This window comes from Garra rufa, chromosome 4 (assembly GCF_049309525.1).
Source record: "Garra rufa chromosome 4, GarRuf1.0, whole genome shotgun sequence".
In the NCBI taxonomy this organism is placed as follows: Eukaryota; Metazoa; Chordata; class Actinopteri; order Cypriniformes; family Cyprinidae; genus Garra; species Garra rufa.
The window spans coordinates 51422154-51440469 of record NC_133364.1 but is presented as its reverse complement, the minus strand read 5'-3'; the positions used below and the strand labels follow the sequence as shown (position 1 = coordinate 51440469).

General features: G+C 40.4%; 1 protein-coding gene across 1 annotated transcript; it reads right to left on the bottom strand.

The window, feature by feature from the left end:
- Positions 1–12628: 12628 nt before the first annotated feature.
- Positions 12629–14311, bottom strand: LOC141332998 (general transcription factor II-I repeat domain-containing protein 2-like). The gene is made up of 3 exons (XM_073837948.1): positions 13933–14311; positions 13633–13823; positions 12629–13363 (listed from the first exon to the last, which is right to left on the bottom strand). Exons 1-3 carry the CDS (start codon positions 14309–14311, stop codon positions 12629–12631), a joined length of 1305 nt encoding a protein of 434 aa, XP_073694049.1.
- Positions 14312–18316: the final 4005 nt, after the last annotated feature.

The following is an 18316-nucleotide window of genomic DNA, read 5'->3' as shown; positions in this document are numbered from 1 at the left end:
TAAATGCAGTCTTCCACTCATCCCCCTCCTTTATGGGGACCAAATGGTAGGTGTTACGTAAATCTAATTTGGTGAAGATGGATGCTCCCTGCAACCTCTCGAAAGCTGAAGACATCAGCGGCAAAGGATAGGTATTCTTTACCGTGATAGACATACCTGGCAATAGGTCTATAGCACAGTCATAGGGACGATGCAGAAGGAGAGAAGCAGCCCTGGACTTACTGAACACTTCTTTCAGGTCCAGATACTCCTCAGGTTCACCGACTTATTATGCAACAAAGAACAAGACACAGACGAACAGGCAGAAGAGAGACAGGAAGAATAACAGTTCTCGCTCCATGTGGAGATGGAGTCGTGACCCCAGTCCACCCTGGGACTATGACGGACCAACCAGGGATGGCCCAGGACAATAGGGACCAGGGGGGGAGGCAATGAGCAGGAAGGCAAGTTCCTCCCTATGATTGCCAGAGGTAAGGTGAGGGGTGTTATGGGGATGTGAAGGTGTTGGGCAAGACTGATTACTTTCTGCTCCGGAGTCAAGCAGGGCCTGGCAGTTGCGGATACCGAACCCACACCTAAAACAGAATGAGCTACCGGGGTCTGGGTGACATCCAGCCGGTAGTATCTGACAAAAGTATGTGGTGAGGCCCGGCTTGCAGCGGCACAAATGTCCTACAAGGAAACCCTGTTAAACAGAGCCCAGGAGGCTGCCAAGCCTCTAGTGGAGTGAGCTCTGAGGGCCTCTGGAGGACGCACTACCTTAGATTCATATGCCAAGGAGATGTATTCCACAAGAGAATGAGAGAGGCGTTGCTTAGAAATGGGATTCCCTGTGTTTGGGGGGCCCAAGAAATGAAGAGCTGGTCGCTTCTCCTGAAAGCGCTGGTCCTGTCAATGTAAACGCGTAAGAAGCGAACAGGACACAAAGCGTTCAGCCTCTTATCCACTGAAGAGGAGAAAGGAGAGGGATGAAAAGCAGAAAGCTGAATCACCTCATACGGAAATGCTGGGAAGCATTTTGCCATAAAGACTGGGTTAGGCCTTAGAAAGACCTTATCTCCACTGATAGAGACTTTCGTGCATGAGCAATGAACAGGGAGTGCATGCAAGTCACTGACACGCTTGGCTGATGCCAGTGCCAGAAGCAGAGCTGTCTTAAGAGACAGAAGCTTGAGAGAAATGTCTCCCAGCGGTTCAAAAGGGTATTGAGACAAGACCCCCAGCACCATGAAGAGGTCCCATTCTGGAATCACTCTTTTAGTGACTGGAAGGGAGCGCCTTTCATAAATCTACGAATGAGGGGGTGTTGCCCCACTGTCGTGCCATCAAACCCTACATGACATGCAGCGATAGCCGGCAAGTAAACCTTAATAGTGGAAAAAGATCTTCATGCGAGGCGAAGAGATCAACGGTCGCCTGATTGAATTTCCTCCACAGTAGACCCACTATCTGAGGGTGGAGGCGCCATTCCCCATAGAGTGGGTTCCCCCTGATAGAAGGTCTGCTCCTCTGTTCAGAATGCCTGGGACATGAGTCGCCCGTAACGACAGAAAGTGTCGCCTGCTCCATACTAACAGCCTGTGAGCTAGAGCATGGAGTGAGCTAGAGTTTTGAAGAGCGCATTCCCCCTTGACGGTTGATATAAGCCACGGCTGTGGTGTTGTCGCTACACACCAGCAAGTGATGCCCTTACAGGCGGGGTAGAAAGTGATTCAGAGCTTTCCGAACCACGAGGAGCTCCAAATTATTTATGTGGGCTGAGTGAAGTGTGTTTGGCCACACACCGTTCACTGTTCTTCCCTCCTGTATGGCACCCCACCCTGTAAAGGAGGCATCTGTCGTCACAACTTAGCGCATCATGATTGCCCCGAGGGGAGTTCCATGAGCGTAAAACTCCACATTCCTCCAGTGGCGCAGTGCATGTGCGCGTCACCGAGACAAAGCGGCAGAGATCGTTTAATGGGCTGAGATGAAGAGATAAAACCTTCAGCCGAGGCCATAAGACCCTGAAGTCTGAAACATGTGCAAAACTGTACCCTCGCCCCTTCTCTGAAAAGTGAGAGGCAATTCAGAAGGGAGAGAGTGCGCTGTTGCAAAAGCCGTGCGCGCATTGTGATAGAGTTCAACTCCAACGCCAGAAAAATCACATTCTGCGAAGGAGTGAGATTGCTCTTGGTCACGTTCACTCTGAAGCCGAGCTATGTGATGTGAGCGAGCACACGGGCAGTGCTTTGTATCGCTTCCTCTCTCGAATCGGCTATGATCAGCCAATCGTCTATGTACATCAGGATTTTGAGTCCCAATGCTCTCAGCGGGCCGAGTCCTGCTTCCACACACAGACAGAACGTCCTCAGGCTGAGTGAGAGCCCGAAAGGAAGAACTGTGAACTCGTAACAAACGCCTCGGTGGGCCAAACAAAGGAATTTTTTGTGTGGAGGATAGATGCTTTTGTGGAAAAAGGCATCTTCAGATCGATCACTGTAAAAAACGCAGTGTGATTTTCAGATCTTAAAAGAGAGGAGTGACTCAACATTCTGAAATTGTATTTCCTGAGATGTTTGTTCAACACTCTCAGATCCAGAATAGGGCAGAGAGAAGCGTTCTTCTTCGGGACTAGGAAATAATGGGAGTAAAATCCCTGACTGCTTGAGTGCGGTGGCACCACTTGCACCGCCCCCTTCTTGAGAAGAGCGGAGATTTCGTCTTTCAGAATGTGAGCGGAGCTCTCTTCCGTGTGAGAAGAGATAACTCCGTTGAAAAGAGAGGGCTTGTGGCAAACTGAAGTCTGTACCCCTTCATTATTGTACGAATCACCCATTCGGGAACAGAAACTGACCGCCAGGCTCCGACATGATTCATTAGAGACCCCACATAAACTGGAGAGCAGCTTTGGGCTGCTAATACCGCCGGATCGCTGACATGTGATGCAATGGCGCCATCTAGCGGACAGACTAGGGACAGCGTGCAGGGAACCCGGGAGATATTCTCTCGCTGAAATAATTTATTAGATTTGTTTCTTTCAGTGTGTTCTTTGTGTTTTGTGTGTTCTTTGTGTTGGGGAACACTGGGGCCGAAGCCTTTATTTGTTTGGTCTGGGAAACAATGAAAATGCTGTGTGGTGACACTGCTTGTGCACATTCCCTGACGACTGACCCCCTGAACGTGGGGGGATAACAAACAACAGCCACTGAACACTCTGGCTGTGGATGGTGGCCAACCCTTCCACTGCGCCCAGACACTCTTTGCGTAGTGTAATCCAGCCGAACTGTGTAAATGCAGAGATCGCGAGAAGCGAATGTCAACTGAGGAAAGGTAGCGCGTGCATTGGTTTTATTCGCCCGGTAAGGGGCGGCCCCTTACCTGCCTGTGGGCACGCACTCCTGTCTGTCAAGCCAGACTTGGTGCAATTGGATGCTTCTGCAGAGGTCAGGTATGGATGCCCTTCCCATAGGTGGATCTCGAACACGAGATGATTAAAGAGAACCGTGGAATTTTGTGAACCGTGCCACCCCTATGTATAAACAATACCAGAAAAAAAAATCTGGTAAAATGTTAAATCATGCAGTGTGTCTCTATATATTTAGGGTGATAAGATTGTTTGCCCATGAAATTTGAGAGAAAGGCTGTGTATAATATACTGTGTATGTACTGTTAAATACAACTGCTCTCTATCTATCTCATAACTGCATATAAAAAATATGAGCCGTGACACTTTGCTACACATGCAGGAAGCGTCTGCTCACCCTTGTGTGTGTACACTCGTTGCAAACTTGACAAAACCTTAACTCTACAGCAGTGCTAACAAGCATGTGTATTAAAAAAAAAGCTTGTACGACCTCAAAAATCACACCGTGTATGCCCGCCTTAAAGGTCTGGCTATGTGAGACTAAGATGTAGGTGACTTTGTTTCTTCAAGATTTTTAACTCAAACCATTGCAGTCTGATAGTCACATTATGGCAGTCAATAGGCACCAAACCTTTGAAAGTAAAGAAAAAACATGCACAGGCAAATCCAAATTACACCCTGCGGTCCTAAGACACCAAACGATAATTTTTTCCAAGAAACTGAACCGTATTTATATAATTTTTTACCTTTGATACACAGCAATATCCATTGCTGTCCTGAGCACGAGCTCAGCATCTGGCGCGTTACCTGTGTATGTGCTCTGGCATAGTACAGGTCCTTTTAAAAAAATTAGCATATTGTGATAAAGTTCATTATTTTTCTGTAATGTACTGATAAACATTAGACTCTCATATATTTTAGATTTATTACACACAACTGAAGTAGTTCAAGCCTTTTATTGTTTTAATATTGATGATTTTGGCATACAGCTCATGAAAACCCAAAATTCCTATCTCAAAAAATTTGCATATTTCATCCGACCAATAAAAGAAAAGTGTTTTTAATACAAAAAAAGTCAACCTTCAAATAATTATGTTCAGTTATGCACTCAATACTTGGTCGGGAATCCTTTTGCAGAAATGACTGCTTCAATGCGGCGTGGCATGGAGGCAATCAGCCTGTGGCACTGCTGAGGTGTTATGGAGGCCCAGGATGCTTCGATAGCGGCCTTAAGCTCATCCAGAGTGTTGGGTCTTGCGTCTCTCAACTTTCTCTTCACAATATCCCACAGATTCTCCATGGGGTTCAGGTCAGGAGAGTTGACAGGCCAATTGAGCACAGTAATACCATGGTCAGTAAATCATTTACCAGCAGGTGCCAGGTCGTGCTGAAAAATGAAATCATCTCCATAAATCTTTTCAGCAGATGGAAGCATGAAGTGCTCCAAAATCTCCTGATATCTAGCTGCATTGACCCTGCCCTTGATTAAACACAGTGGACCGACACCAGCAGCTGACATGGCACCCCAGACCATCACTGACTGTGGGTACTTGACACTGGACTTCAGGCATTTTGGCATTTCCCTCTCCCCAATCTTCCTCCAGGCACCTTGATTTCCTAACGACATGCAAAATTTGCTTTTATCCGGAAATGGACCACTTTGGACCACTGAGCTACAGTCCAGTGCTGCTTCTCTGTAGCCCAGGTCTGGCGCTTCTGCCGCTGTTCCTGGGTCAAAAGTGGTCATCAGAGGTCATCCAAAAGGTTTTGGAATACAGTTGGATTGCTGTTACCACAGATATGTGGACAGACGAATTTAATAAAAGGACATATACTGTCCTTACCTGTCACTACATAAACGAGAAATGGCATCTGCAAAGTGGCATTCTGGCAACAGTCGAATTTGACAGTCACCTAAAAATAAAAAATAAAAACAGCGAGAATATCCATGACCAAATAACCAATATGTTAATGAGTAATGGAATAACAGCAGACAAAATCATTTTTGTCAGTGACCAGGGCCCGAACATTAAGGCTGCACTTCGGACCTATCACTGGATTCCATGCTCCGCACACATGTTGAATACGGTGTTGAGACACGCGTTCAGTGAGAGGAATGCACCAGAAGGCATCAGAGACGTGCTGGAAATGATAGATAAGTGCAAAAGCCTCGTGACATTTCTGATGAGAACAGGTGCTGTTGCAAGTTTAGCGCACACTTTCCTTCAAGAATGTGAAGTTCGATGGAACAGTAAAGTCGACATGCTGGAATCTATACTAAAACAGTACAGTGATATCAAACAGGTCCTGTAAGACAAAGGCCAGTTGCATCAGATGGAAGGCATCTTTCAAGACCAGCTCATGCACTTGATTGAATTTCTCACTCTCTTAAAATTAGCCATTAACGAGCTTGAAGGAGAAAAATACCCAATAATTCACATGGCGTTACTCTGGTTTTTCAAACTGAAGAGACACTGTGAGCCCAAGTTTGGAGATCCGTCGTACATACTCCTCCTCCGTGCTCGCGCAACCAGCCTGCTTGATGAGAAGATGCTCCTATCTTCCACACACAAGGTCGGCACTTTTCTCTGTCCCAGATTTAAATCACTGAAAATGTTGACTCCAGACGACAGAGAGGAGGTGAAGAGACAAGTGCGGGAACTTATACGTGAAGTACCCAGTTTCAGCCAGAACGCAGAAGGCACCATTCTCTCCTCACCAGTGGCAGAACAAGGTATCCTAAATTTTATTACAAAATGTGTAAATGATAAATTAATTGTTACATTTTATTTATCAAATCAGTTTATTTTTTTATTCCGAATTACCTTGGCACTTAGACCACTGAAACTGTTGGTGGGTGTGCGCTAATGAGTGTAATATGCCCGTTGTAGCGGAACATGGCAGTGGACGAGCGAAAAGCAGAGAGTGGACTTTGCAGAATGGGAAGATGACACGACCAAAATATTGGATGAATTGCAAGAGTACTGTTCTTCAAACTTTCAGTCAGAGTCGTCAGAGGAAAATCTGCTATCGTTCTGGGAGAAACAAGATCGCTTATTTCCACGACTGCAGCACCTTGCAAGGAGAATCTTGTGCATTCCTGCAACAAGCGGTGCGAGCGAACGCTCATTCAGTGCAGCTGGCCGCGTTTTGGAGTAAACATAACATAGCTGGCGTTTAGGCTGAAGTGGCACCGCTTTTGTTATCTTTTTCCTGTATCTGTAAAAACTAAAAGTTCTTATTTTTACTTTGTGTATCTAGTATTTGAAATGAAGAAAATGTTGTCTAAAGACAAACTTTATTTATTTTTATTTTTTTAATAAATGTTCATTTAACAGTTTATGATTAGTGTATTTTTTTACTATCAGAAATGCGAGCAGATTAGCTCACTGAATCTGCTGTTAACGAACGATCCACGCTGACCTATCATCATTAGAATTAGAAATTATTAAAGTGACGATCGGGTGCGGGTCGGGTGCAGATATCTATAATAGAGAAAATTATATGTGCGGGCGGGTGGCGGGAGGATGATTAGTATGAGGCCGCGGATTCGCGTGACACTTCGGTTGACCCGCGCATCTCTAGTACATACAGGCTACTGGAAGCACAACAAAGAATGAACTGCAGATAAAATAAAATTAAAACTAGAATAATATTTCTATGCTTCTCCTGATAAAGTCCATAAACGTATACCGATATTACAACATTAAATTGAGATTAACTAAACAATAAGCTAAAATACACTTAAAATCAATGGGAACAAGTCATTTTGTTCAGTTTATGTCAATTTGTTTATAATCTTCCAGTTACATTGTTGCTTTTCCCAGCAAGGTAAAAATTTGACAATATTTTGATTCAGAGAAATCAACACATGGAATTGAGTGAAATCTCTTCATAGTCACAATTTGAGTGAATCTTCTGTAATCACTCAATAAAAACTACAGTGAAGCGGATGGTCAGGTATGGCCACAGGAGTACAAAAACAAACAAAAAAAAAGCTTTATTGTGAAACATAAGGAGATGAAGGATGCATGAAGGTGATCAGATGTAGCCCACATTCAACTCTGGTGTGAACTGACTTGATTTTACACACCTTTTTTCTCATTGTACTCTTGAACAAAGAACACAGATAAAGTCTTACATTTGCATGATTTTGATGGAAAAAATGTTTTAGTTCTCTGACTCCAATTTAATGTATTTCAAAATAAATGTGTAGATGATTGTATAAATCTTTCCTTTTTCTAAACCTCTTCACACAAGGAAAATGGCACTTTCTTCCCAGAATGAGTTTGCGAATGACGTTTCATGGTGCTTAGACATGTGAAACTCTTCTCACACTGAAGACACTTGTACGGTTTCTCTCCAGTGTGAACTCTCATGTGAATCTTAACGTTTACTTTATGCGTGAAACTCTATCCACACTGTTCACAGGTGAAAAGTTTCTCTCCACTGTGAATGCTCAAGTGAAACCCTGAGGTTTCCTTCTCTTGAACAACTCTTTCCACACTGATGACACATGAAAGGCTTTTCTCCCATGTGAGTTACTACATGATTTTTAAGATGTTCCCTCTCTGTGAAACTCTTTTTGCACTGATGACATTTAAAACTCTTCTTCCTTGAGTGAATCCTCGTGTGATTAATAAGGTTTGCGCTGTGTCTGAAACTCTTCCCACATTGATCACATTTAAATGGTTTCTCTCCAGTGTGACTTCTTATGTGAGTCTTCAGGTTTTCTTTATACGTGAAACTCTTTCCACACTGAGGGCAGGTAAAAGGTTTGTCTCCAGTGTGAATTCTCATGTGGACAGTAAGCATACTTTTCTGTGTAAAACTCTTACCACATGAGGACATATGAAAGGCTTCTTTTCAATGTGAATTTTCATGTGAGTTTTAAGAACTCCACTTCGTGAGAAACTCTTCCTACACAGTTTGCAGGAGTAAGGTTTCTCTCCATTATGATTTCTCATGTGGATATTAAGTAGATTTTTTACATTGATCACATTGGAATGGATTCTCTCCAGTGTGACTAATAATGTGAGTCTTAAGTTTTCTATTACATGTGAAACTCTTCCCACACTGTTTGCAGCTGAAAGGCTTCTCTCCAGAATGAATTCTCATGTGGACAATACGATTTTTTTTTCTGCATAAATCTCTTTTTACACTGAGGGCAGGCAAAAGGCTTCTCTCCAGTGTGAGTTTTCATGTGGACATCAAGGTATTTTTTCTTTGTAAAACTCTTTCCACACTGAGGGCATATTAACGGCTTCTTTTCAATGTGAATTTTCATGTGAGTATTAAGATCTCCATTTCGTGAGAAACTCTTCCCACACTGTTGGCAGCTGTAAGGTCTCTCTCCAGTGTGAATTCTCATGTTAGAATTAAGGTTTGTAGTTTGTGTTTTTTTATTTATTTCTGGTGAGGAAGTATTTTTATTCTGTGAGCAACTAATTGATTTTTCTTCAGTTTTGAAATCATGTTTCTCTTTTTAACCTTTCTCTTCTGTTTCATTGAGTTCTTGACTCTCCTCTTTCAGTGCCACTCATTTACACGAAAACACCGTTTATATCACAGGGAACGATTATTTCTAAAAACTCAGGCCAAAGTGGATAAATTAGAAAACGCCGTTTTCACGTTGCAGTGTGGACAGTAAAAACGGAGGCTTTGGAAAACGATGACGCATATTTATAGTCATGTGACGCATATTGTACCAATAGATCTATGTTTACAGCAGTAATTGTGCCTGTGCTATTTACACACTGCTGCTAAAGAGATTTACCTTGTACACTCCTCAAATTACAGTCCTAAAATGATGACGGAAAATTTACTCACAGTTGCTGTCCTGCAAAACATGACGACAACTGTTTTTCAGATACAATATGAATGAGCGCGATATAGACACGTCAGTGGAGGATGAGATATTTCCGTAAATTATTTCGCCAGAAGAATTGCGTGAAAACTTATTACATCTGTATAATTTTGGAGGCTTTACGCATGCGCAGTAAGGCGAATTTGATGTTTCACATGTTTCAGTGTGGATAAGAAACGTTTGGAAAACGCTTGGAAACGCTAGTGTGGACGGAGAGCGTTTTAAAATGAAAACTCCTTTTTCAAATGTATCCGGATTAATGTAAACGTAGCCTCAGTGCCATCAGGTCTGAGGTCAAATAAGAAAAATGTAGGTTAACAGCAGTTTAATGGCACAAAACAACTGACATCAAAACATTCAGACTAGTGCTGGCAATCAATTAAAAACTATCTATTTGACAATAAACAATTTCACATTGAATCTCCAAATTATGTAAAACAACTTAAAGATTGTACATTTAAAATATCTGACTTATTGGCATCATTTAACAAAGTAGCCAATTGTTAATGAAGGCCAGACTCATTGATACAAATACTGCTACTGATCTGTCTCTATTAAATGCATTTCCTTCCAATTTGAGCCATTAATTGTAGCCATAATTAAAAACTATTATTTGTAACATATATATTGCTGTGCTTTTATCACAACTATCATACAATGATACAAAAACCACCAGCTCCTTAAAAAAAAACACACAATCTGCCATGTTTATCTTCATGCTACAGAATTCAAAAGCAGCATTCAAGTAAGAAATATTTTACAATTAAACCTACAGAAGTTACGACGAGTGATTTTTGGTTTCTATTTTATTGTTTGGCTCCAGGATTGGAGAGTCCCAAAATAAATGTAACGTCATTTCGTATTTAAAATACAAAATATGATTAACTGTTTAATTAGCAACATGCAAAGGGCAAACGCTAGTCAGGACTCCCAGGAGGAAATCACAAAGCCAAGCATCATGAAAATACAAATACAGCATTACTTAAGAAAAATTATGTAACATCGTAGTACAATGGAATTTTTAGTTTACTTGCAATAAAACTTGCCTCTCCAAATGGCCTCAAGGCACAATCTAATCTTGTAAAAGCATCTTAAAGCAAGTCATTCTCAATCTTTGAAAACCGCTGCTGTCAACACTGTTCTTGTTTTTCTGTATTTACAACATATGGTATAGTTAAGCAATATCCATCGAGGAAGAAGAGTGCTGTTTTCCTGAATATTAGCACGATTGCAGATGTGATACTGATTTTATGGAATTCAAAACACCTGAGACTTCTTAAAGAAAAGGGGCATAACAGGTCCTCTTTAAGCCCTACCATAACACAGAAATTGTGCTCAATAAAGCTGCATTTGTATTCTAGTGCTATTCTAGTGCTTTTTAGAAACCAAAACTTTTTCCTTAAAGAGCTTGAAAATGATGTTGGCATTTGTGGACAAGAATTAGTCAAGTCAAGGCACCTCTATTTATATATTTTAACAATACAGATTGTGTCAAAGCAAATGCACAGTATTTAAACAGCACAATAGTGTGTAAGTAATGCATTATTGTAAACAATCAATTTTCAGTTAAAGGCAGTTCATCAATTAATTCAATTAGCATCATTTAGTTCTTGTCCATCTGACACTAACACTCAGTATTCACTCCCGTTTTTCTCGTTTCATACGATTCCCTTGAAAGATGTACGATGTAACTATAGCTGATCATACTTTATTTTTCTTCACAACCTGACAAAACTCCACAGCTATATTTTAAAAAACCTAACAAGTGAAAAGAACAACCTAACAAGTGAAAAGAACAACCACCAAAAACTTCCACCCATCTAGATCTTGATTGAGGGATGTACTGTTGTTATTTTTTTTTTACAATTAAGCCAACTTGTTGCATTCACTTAAAATAAATAAATAAATAAATATATATATATATATTAGGGCCGGCAACCAAAGCGGTCCCATCAGCTTTTTTTGTCCATGTTCACTGTGGTTTGTTTTGCTGCGTCCCAATTCGCCTACTTATACTATGCCCTATAAGTATGTACTCTTTTTGTGAAGAAAAGTACATACTTTTGAGTATGTAGCAGAATAGTAGGCAAGCTTTGGGACATATACTTCGTCATAACTGCTTCTTTAATGGACGCTCTGTTGCTTAGTTACCTGAATCCTGTCACTGTTTAAACTACCTTGTCAATCATCACAGTTAACATTATCTACATTTCGTTTAATTAAATTTTATACCGTATTAGAGAGATCTTAAGAGGCACGTTCTTTAACGAGTCTTTCATGCCGAGAACTCTGCTCTTGTGTTTGCTTAATTATGCATTTAAACGTTAATGACCAAACCTATCATTATAAATGTTGCTGCACATGGAATATAATGCGGATAACATTTAAAAACTATTTTTTTATCAGGTTACACACTGATTATTTATCACTCAAACCCCTTTCTCTACCTGTCCGTTGGTCGCGCATATCCTCCATGTTTGTAAACATTTTTAAACATACTACGATTTGGGACATACAATACTATTTAGGACGGATGCAGCTTGTCTGAACGCTAGTTGGTGCTCCAGTATAATCGGTCTGCCGAATCTCATCCAGTGAGAAACGTTCCGCTGTGCAAAACTAAGTGTTATTAAAATGCGTTCAAAAATTTTAACACGTTATTTTTGTGTAATTAATTAATCTAAATTAACGCATTAAAGTCCCGGCCCTAATATATATATATCAGGGGTGTCAAACTCACTTTACGGTGAGGGCCGGATGTGAAGAAATGGGATCATGTGTGGGCCGAATCTCCTTTTTTTTTATCATAAAAAAATTACAAAATTACAAATTAATTATTAAATTACAAATTAATTTGCAAAAAAAAAATAAAAAAAATAAATAGAAAGACACAATATTCAGTATAACTGCATTTAAACTGCAAGTCATCAGAAACTGTTTATTAACACTCTTATCCCTTTTTAGGAAAACAAAGTCCAAGCCAAACCCTTTCCTTTGAAAATGAATATTATTTGTTAGATACTTTTTAGTAATGACAAAATAAGAAATAAAAAATGCTAAAGACTGTGTACAGACAGTTACATTAAATATGAAGTTATAGGCTACAATTTAATTTACAAACTAGAAAAACACTTCACAATTTAAAAAAACTGCCTTTAACATATTTAACAACTCAATATGTTATGTGTAAAATATATATATACAAAATGAAATTCTTTATGGTTAATTCGCATGAAAAAAAATCATTCACTTGATGTGAACATGAACTATACACTAGAAATTAGAACTTGCCTTTAACAAATAAAAATAAATCTAGATTGCATTTGTAATGCATTAGGTTTGGCACGTACGCATTGCGATTTTAAGACCTGCTTCCTGACACCTGACTTCTTTTTTCCTCGACCAGTGCATCAACATCAGGAACCAGTTTTTGAGCCGTTGCCACTCTCATTAAGATGTCTGTGTGTGAGTCGAGAGCGCAGGTTTGACTTGTTAATGTTCATTACAGAAAATGCCTGCTCGCAGAGATATGTCGTCCCGAACATGCTGAGGATTTTGGACGCAAAACCTATCATTTTTGGGAACGTTGGTCCGAGGTTTTGGTAAAATAAATCCACAGTGACTGTTGCGAATTTGTCTTTCAAAGGTGTGTTGCACTGCAGTTCGATTAGTTCCATTTGGAGTTCCTCCGGTACATCTGTTGCGCTCGCAGTAAACGGTGAACGGAAGAGAGAAAATTCCTTCTCAAGTTTACTGAAGACCTGGAAGCGATTCTGAAACTCATTCTGCAGACCAACAATTTTTTCTTTGTATTTGTCCATGATGGCTTTGTCGCGAGTGGTGTACACAGATTTTAAAGAGGGAAAATTAGTTTGGTTAGCTTGTGAAAGCTGTGTCGCCCACAGATCTAGTTTCATCTCAAATGCGCGAATGCAATCGTAATAGTCAGTAACGACTTTGTTACGGCCTTGCATCTTAGTATTGAGCATGTTTAAGTGCTCGGTTACGTCCACCATAAAAGCAAGGTCCCGAACCCACTCGGGGTCATCCAGCTCAGTCACCGGTTTTCCCTTGTCTTTCATGAACTGACTGATTTCTGAGCGCAGTTCAAAGAAACGTTTGAGCACGGCTCCCCTGTGTGGTAGGGTAGACTGTGAGAAATATTTTTCTCAGATAAAAAGGCATCAAATTGCCGATGGTTGAGCCCCTTTGCTCTGATGAAATTAACAGTTTTTATTACCACATTCATAATATTGTCCATCTTTAGGGTTTTGCTACACAACGCTTCCTGGTGCAAAATACAATGAAAATTCCAGAATTTTTGGGCTGGGTTCTCTTTTTGAATTTTCTCTTTTAATTTTGTCACAACGCCTGCCTTTTTCCCGACCATGGATGGAGCACCATCCGTTGCCACACTAACAGCGCGACTCCAGTCAACTTCCAGTCTATCCAGAGCACCAATGAGGCTGGCGTAAATGTCGTTGGAAGCAGTCGTGTCTGTCATTGGAACCAGCTCAACAAATTCTTCAGTGATGTTCAAAGATTCATCAATACCACGAATAAATAACCCCAGCTGAGATACGTCATTAACGTCAGTACTCTCATCGAGTGCTACAGAGAAAGCAATGAATGTCTTAACTTTTTTCTTTCAGCTGACGGTTCATGTCTCTTGCAAGGTCCTCAATTCTTTCAGCCGCAGTATTTCTTGACAAGCTAATACTGGCAAAAGCAGTTTTTTTCTCAGGACACACAAGCTCCGCTGCCTTTACCATACACTTCTTGACGAATTCTCCCTCTGAAAATGGCTTTGATGCTGCTGCGATTTCATTGGCAATCAAATAGCTGGCCTTTACAGCTTCATCAGTCCCTGCTCTTTTTGTGAACATTGCTTGCTTTTTTTTCAAAGCTGATGCTAAATCATTAGCTTTTTCCGTTCGGAGCTGTCCAGTGTATTTATCATATTTCTCTGCGTGTATGTCATAGTGTCGTTTAATGTTGTACTCTTTTTGCACAGCCACAGCTTGTGAGCAGATTAAACATACCGGCTTGCCGTTGACCTCACAGAAGAAATACTTCTCTTTCCATTTCTCCTGAAACATCCGCCCTTCTACATCTATTTTTCTTTTTTTGGACATTTTTAAATTCGAGAGTGCTTGCCACACATCTTCAGCTAGCCGACGTATTCGAAATTTGATTTTGGCGCCGCTTTAGAATGCACATGCGTGTTAGAGGTTCCGGCTGAAGCGCAATGATAAAAAAAAAAATTATAATAATAATAATAAAATGAATAAAACCATAGACAATATTGCAGCGAATACCTGTACATAGACTTTATTTAATATTACTATTACTAATAATAATGATAATAAAAATATTTAATTAAATAATAAAATTAATATTATTGTTCAAAGCATCCCGCGGGCCGTATTGGACGGCTTAGTGGGCCGTATTCGGCCCGCGGGCCGTATGTTTGACACCCCTGATATATATAATAGCCTTCTTCCACCTAATACTAATTTTAATAATATCTGACAAAATGAACATAAGGATTATATGGTTAATATTAGTGTAACTGACAGTGTAAAAGGAAATACGGGACATCTGGGCCCGTACTCACAAAATATCTTAAGGCTAAAATTAGCTCATAACTTGCTTGATTTAGGAGAAAATCTTAAAAATAATGGGTGTGTCAGTTCTAAATTTATAATTAATAAGTTGTTGCTCTTAGAGAGTTTCACAAAGCGTTTAGTGCTAAAACTAGCTCCTAAATCTGTGCAATGTAAAGACTGATTTATACGCGTCCGCAAGTTCACTTGGGTTTGTGAAATCACCCATTTTGCATGGCGGTGTGCATGGCTTCTCGAGTGAACCGTTCGTGTGTCACCCCATTGCTCACGAAAATTTTTAAAGCTGTTTTAAAACATCTCTATAATCCATCAATGTGTGACCATAGAAATAGTCAGATGGCAAAAAACTCATCGTGACCTGTATTGGAAAGGATGAAAACGTTTGCAAAAAAGTTTGTGAAACTGCCCATTTTAACACTGTTGTGTTGGTTTTACTGTTGAAGACTGCTGTAATAAAAATATTTCACAAAATTGCTTTTGTTAGTGTTTCACATTACTTAATTTCATAGGCGTAATTCACGGGTGGGATGGGTGCGACACTTTTTGCAAAGCTCGATGTCGATATTGTCCCACCACTTTTTTGAACATCTCACGACACGGACATACCTAATGCTGATAAAACATTCCTTTCTGTTAAATAAGGTGCTGATGCTGGAATCTGTATTTTTTTCTGAAATCATGCTTAATGTTCATTGCAATGTTGCAGAATTTAAGTGACAAACAACTGCTACAGCTAAACAGACATTACTTTCAAGTTGCCGATAATGTTTTCATGTAACCTTGGTATGCTATTGCCGATTGAAATCCTTAGCCTCATTAAAATATTTATTACATTCATAAGGAGCTGCCATTTGAGGATAGTTTTAGGACTTGATCTTAGTGACTTAGGAGTCCTCTCCACTACTCCTAACATTTTGCAGATTTAGGAGCTAGTTTTAGTGCTAAAATGCTTTGTGAAATACTCTTAGAGCAAAAATTAGGAGTCCCAAATTTAGGATTGTTTTAAGCATTATTTTTAAGATTTTCTCCTAAATCGCTAAGTTATGAGGTAGGCTACTTTTATCCTTAAGATCTTTTAGGAACAGGTGCCTAGAATTTGGTGATGTGCGCGCTCAGGCAGCACCGGCTTGCGGTGCAGAAGAACGCGTCGAGTATAAATCAGGCTAAAATCACAAGATCAAATCCTAACCTTCCTAATATTGCTGTTGCTGGCGATCTGGCTCGGAACTTAAACTTTTTAGAAACACTCTGCATGTATATGCATGCATATTCCCACACAACTTATTTTTTTAGTCTTGGAGGTTATCCCAGCTCCAAATTTTAGAAGAAGTAACAGCTGTTATTGCGTCCAGTTTGGTTTTGTTTTACGTTTGCGTATTATCTCATATCAACCATGATTATTCTATCATGAATAGAAAAAAAGCCTTTTACATCGGCACCGATAGCCTAGCGGTTAGTGCATCAATATATAGCGTAACTCCACTCAAAGTGCCCTGAGTTTGATTCCCATTTCAAAATGTTTTGCTGTGTTCTCCTTCTCTTTACCCAATGATTTTGTGTCAGTTCTCCGCTATTCTGTGTCATTAAAAGCATAAAAAGCTCTTTTAAAAAGTCTGTTTACATGCATATGAGCTAATTGCTTATTATAAGAAACACACAGGTAAAAGGCTGTCAATCATTTGAACACTTGTTTAATAAGTGACACTTGCCCCGTATTTTAAATTCTTTATTTGAATGTGGCAACATTTTTACTAATTTCTTAAAACTTTATTTGAATATGGCAATATTTACAACAATATTTACAATCCTTAGTAACGAGGTCAACCCTGCCCTTACTCTTAGCTTAAGACTTCTCTCTATTCCTTAGTAAAAGTCTGTCTTAGCAGCTTTGTTAATAGGTTTTAAGAGAAAACTCTTAGCTAAAAACTTTTACTGCTATTTAGGAGAACTCTTAGTGGTAAGATAAAATGTTTTGTGAATACAGGCCTAGAGCAGCAGTGGATGTGACGACTACCAAAGCAACAACAGACATCACTGCAAACATTGTTGTATAGGGGTGACCAATACACATATAATTCAAATAATTATTTACAAGTAGAACACAGCAACCAGGCAGAGGTCAGACTAGTGAAGCATGTCAAAATGGTCCTGCTGCTGACCAGACAGAGTCTGCTGTGAGCCATCCAGCTGAAGATCCTGAACCTCTTCATGAGTGGCATGAAATGAACTGGCAGCAAACCTTTTCTTCACTTCAGTGATAATACAGCAAGGCCAGCCAATGACACTGACAGGCTGTACAAAAGTCTTCCTCTTTTTAAATCACTTCTTGTTCAAATTCCGTGAACCATATCAGCCTAACATTGTTGCCAAACTTTGCAACAATGCATCAATATGCATTGATGAGAGGATGCTTCTGTGGCATCTCACTTTCAGGGTGTACAATGCTCAAAAACACAGCAAATATGAAATAAAATCCTACATATTGTGTGATTTTTCTATATATTTTTTTTTTTGACAAATGATGGCGCCGCGGATGGCAGCCGCTGTGCGTAGCTCTCCAGTTGTTTTAGTGTTTTTGTTCGTTTTTCCTGTTTTTTGTTTTGCAAACACAATCAGTTTTACCCGGAATGAACTGCTGCACATTCGGCAGAACACACCACAAAACTTTCAACCGGTTTTCGATTATTCTGACGTTTTATTTAATGCTGTAGTTGAAGCGCTGATCAAGCGATACAAGACGTGCAGACGGGGAAATCGAGCCTGCACGCTCATGAAGCTCAGACAGCGCGGTCTCCGCACATCGTTGCCAAGCATACATCTGGCAAATCTCCGCTCTCTTCCCAATAAAACGGACAAACTCTTCCTGCTCTCCCGGTCTAACAAGGATTTCTCAAACTCTGCCGCTCTGTGTTTCACGGAAACCTTTCTGAATGACGCGATACCAGACAGCGCGATCCAGTTGGCAGGCTACCAGCTGTTTAGAGGCGATCGCAATGCAGAATCAACGAGGAAATCGCGTGGCGGCGGGACGTGCTTTTACATCAATGAAAGGTTGTGTACAAATGTAACAGTTTTAAAGAAGATGTGCTGTTCTGATCTAGAAGCGCTCTTCTTCATTAACTGTAAGCCGTTCTACTCGCCGCGAGAGTTTTGCACGTTCATTCTGGTGAGCGTCTACATTCCTCTGCAAGCGCACGTGAGCCTGGCTTTGCAGAAACTCGCTGATCAGATCACCACGACAGAACAACAACACCCGCACTCTGTTTTAATCATTCTTGGGGATTTTAACAAAGCAAATCTCTCCCGTTGACTGCCAAAATACAGTCAACATATTACATGTCCAACCAGAGACAGTAATATATTGGACCACTGTTACACCACAATAAGGAATGCATATCACTCTGTCCCAAGGACAGCTTTGGGACTCTCTGATCACTGCCTGGTTCATCTTATACCAACATACAGGCAAAAACTTAA

Coding starts and splice junctions, on each gene's coding strand:
- LOC141332998 (XM_073837948.1), bottom strand. CDS start 14,311: ATGTTTCAGGAGAAATGGAAAGAGAAGTATTTCTTCTGTGAGGTCAAC. Junction 13,824..13,932: donor GAAAAAAACTGCTTTTGCCA/GTATTAGCTTGT, acceptor CTTTCTCTGTAG/CACTCGATGAGAGTACTGAC. Junction 13,364..13,632: donor AAGTTGACTGGAGTCGCGCT/GTTAGTGTGGCA, acceptor TATTTCTCACAG/TCTACCCTACCACACAGGGG.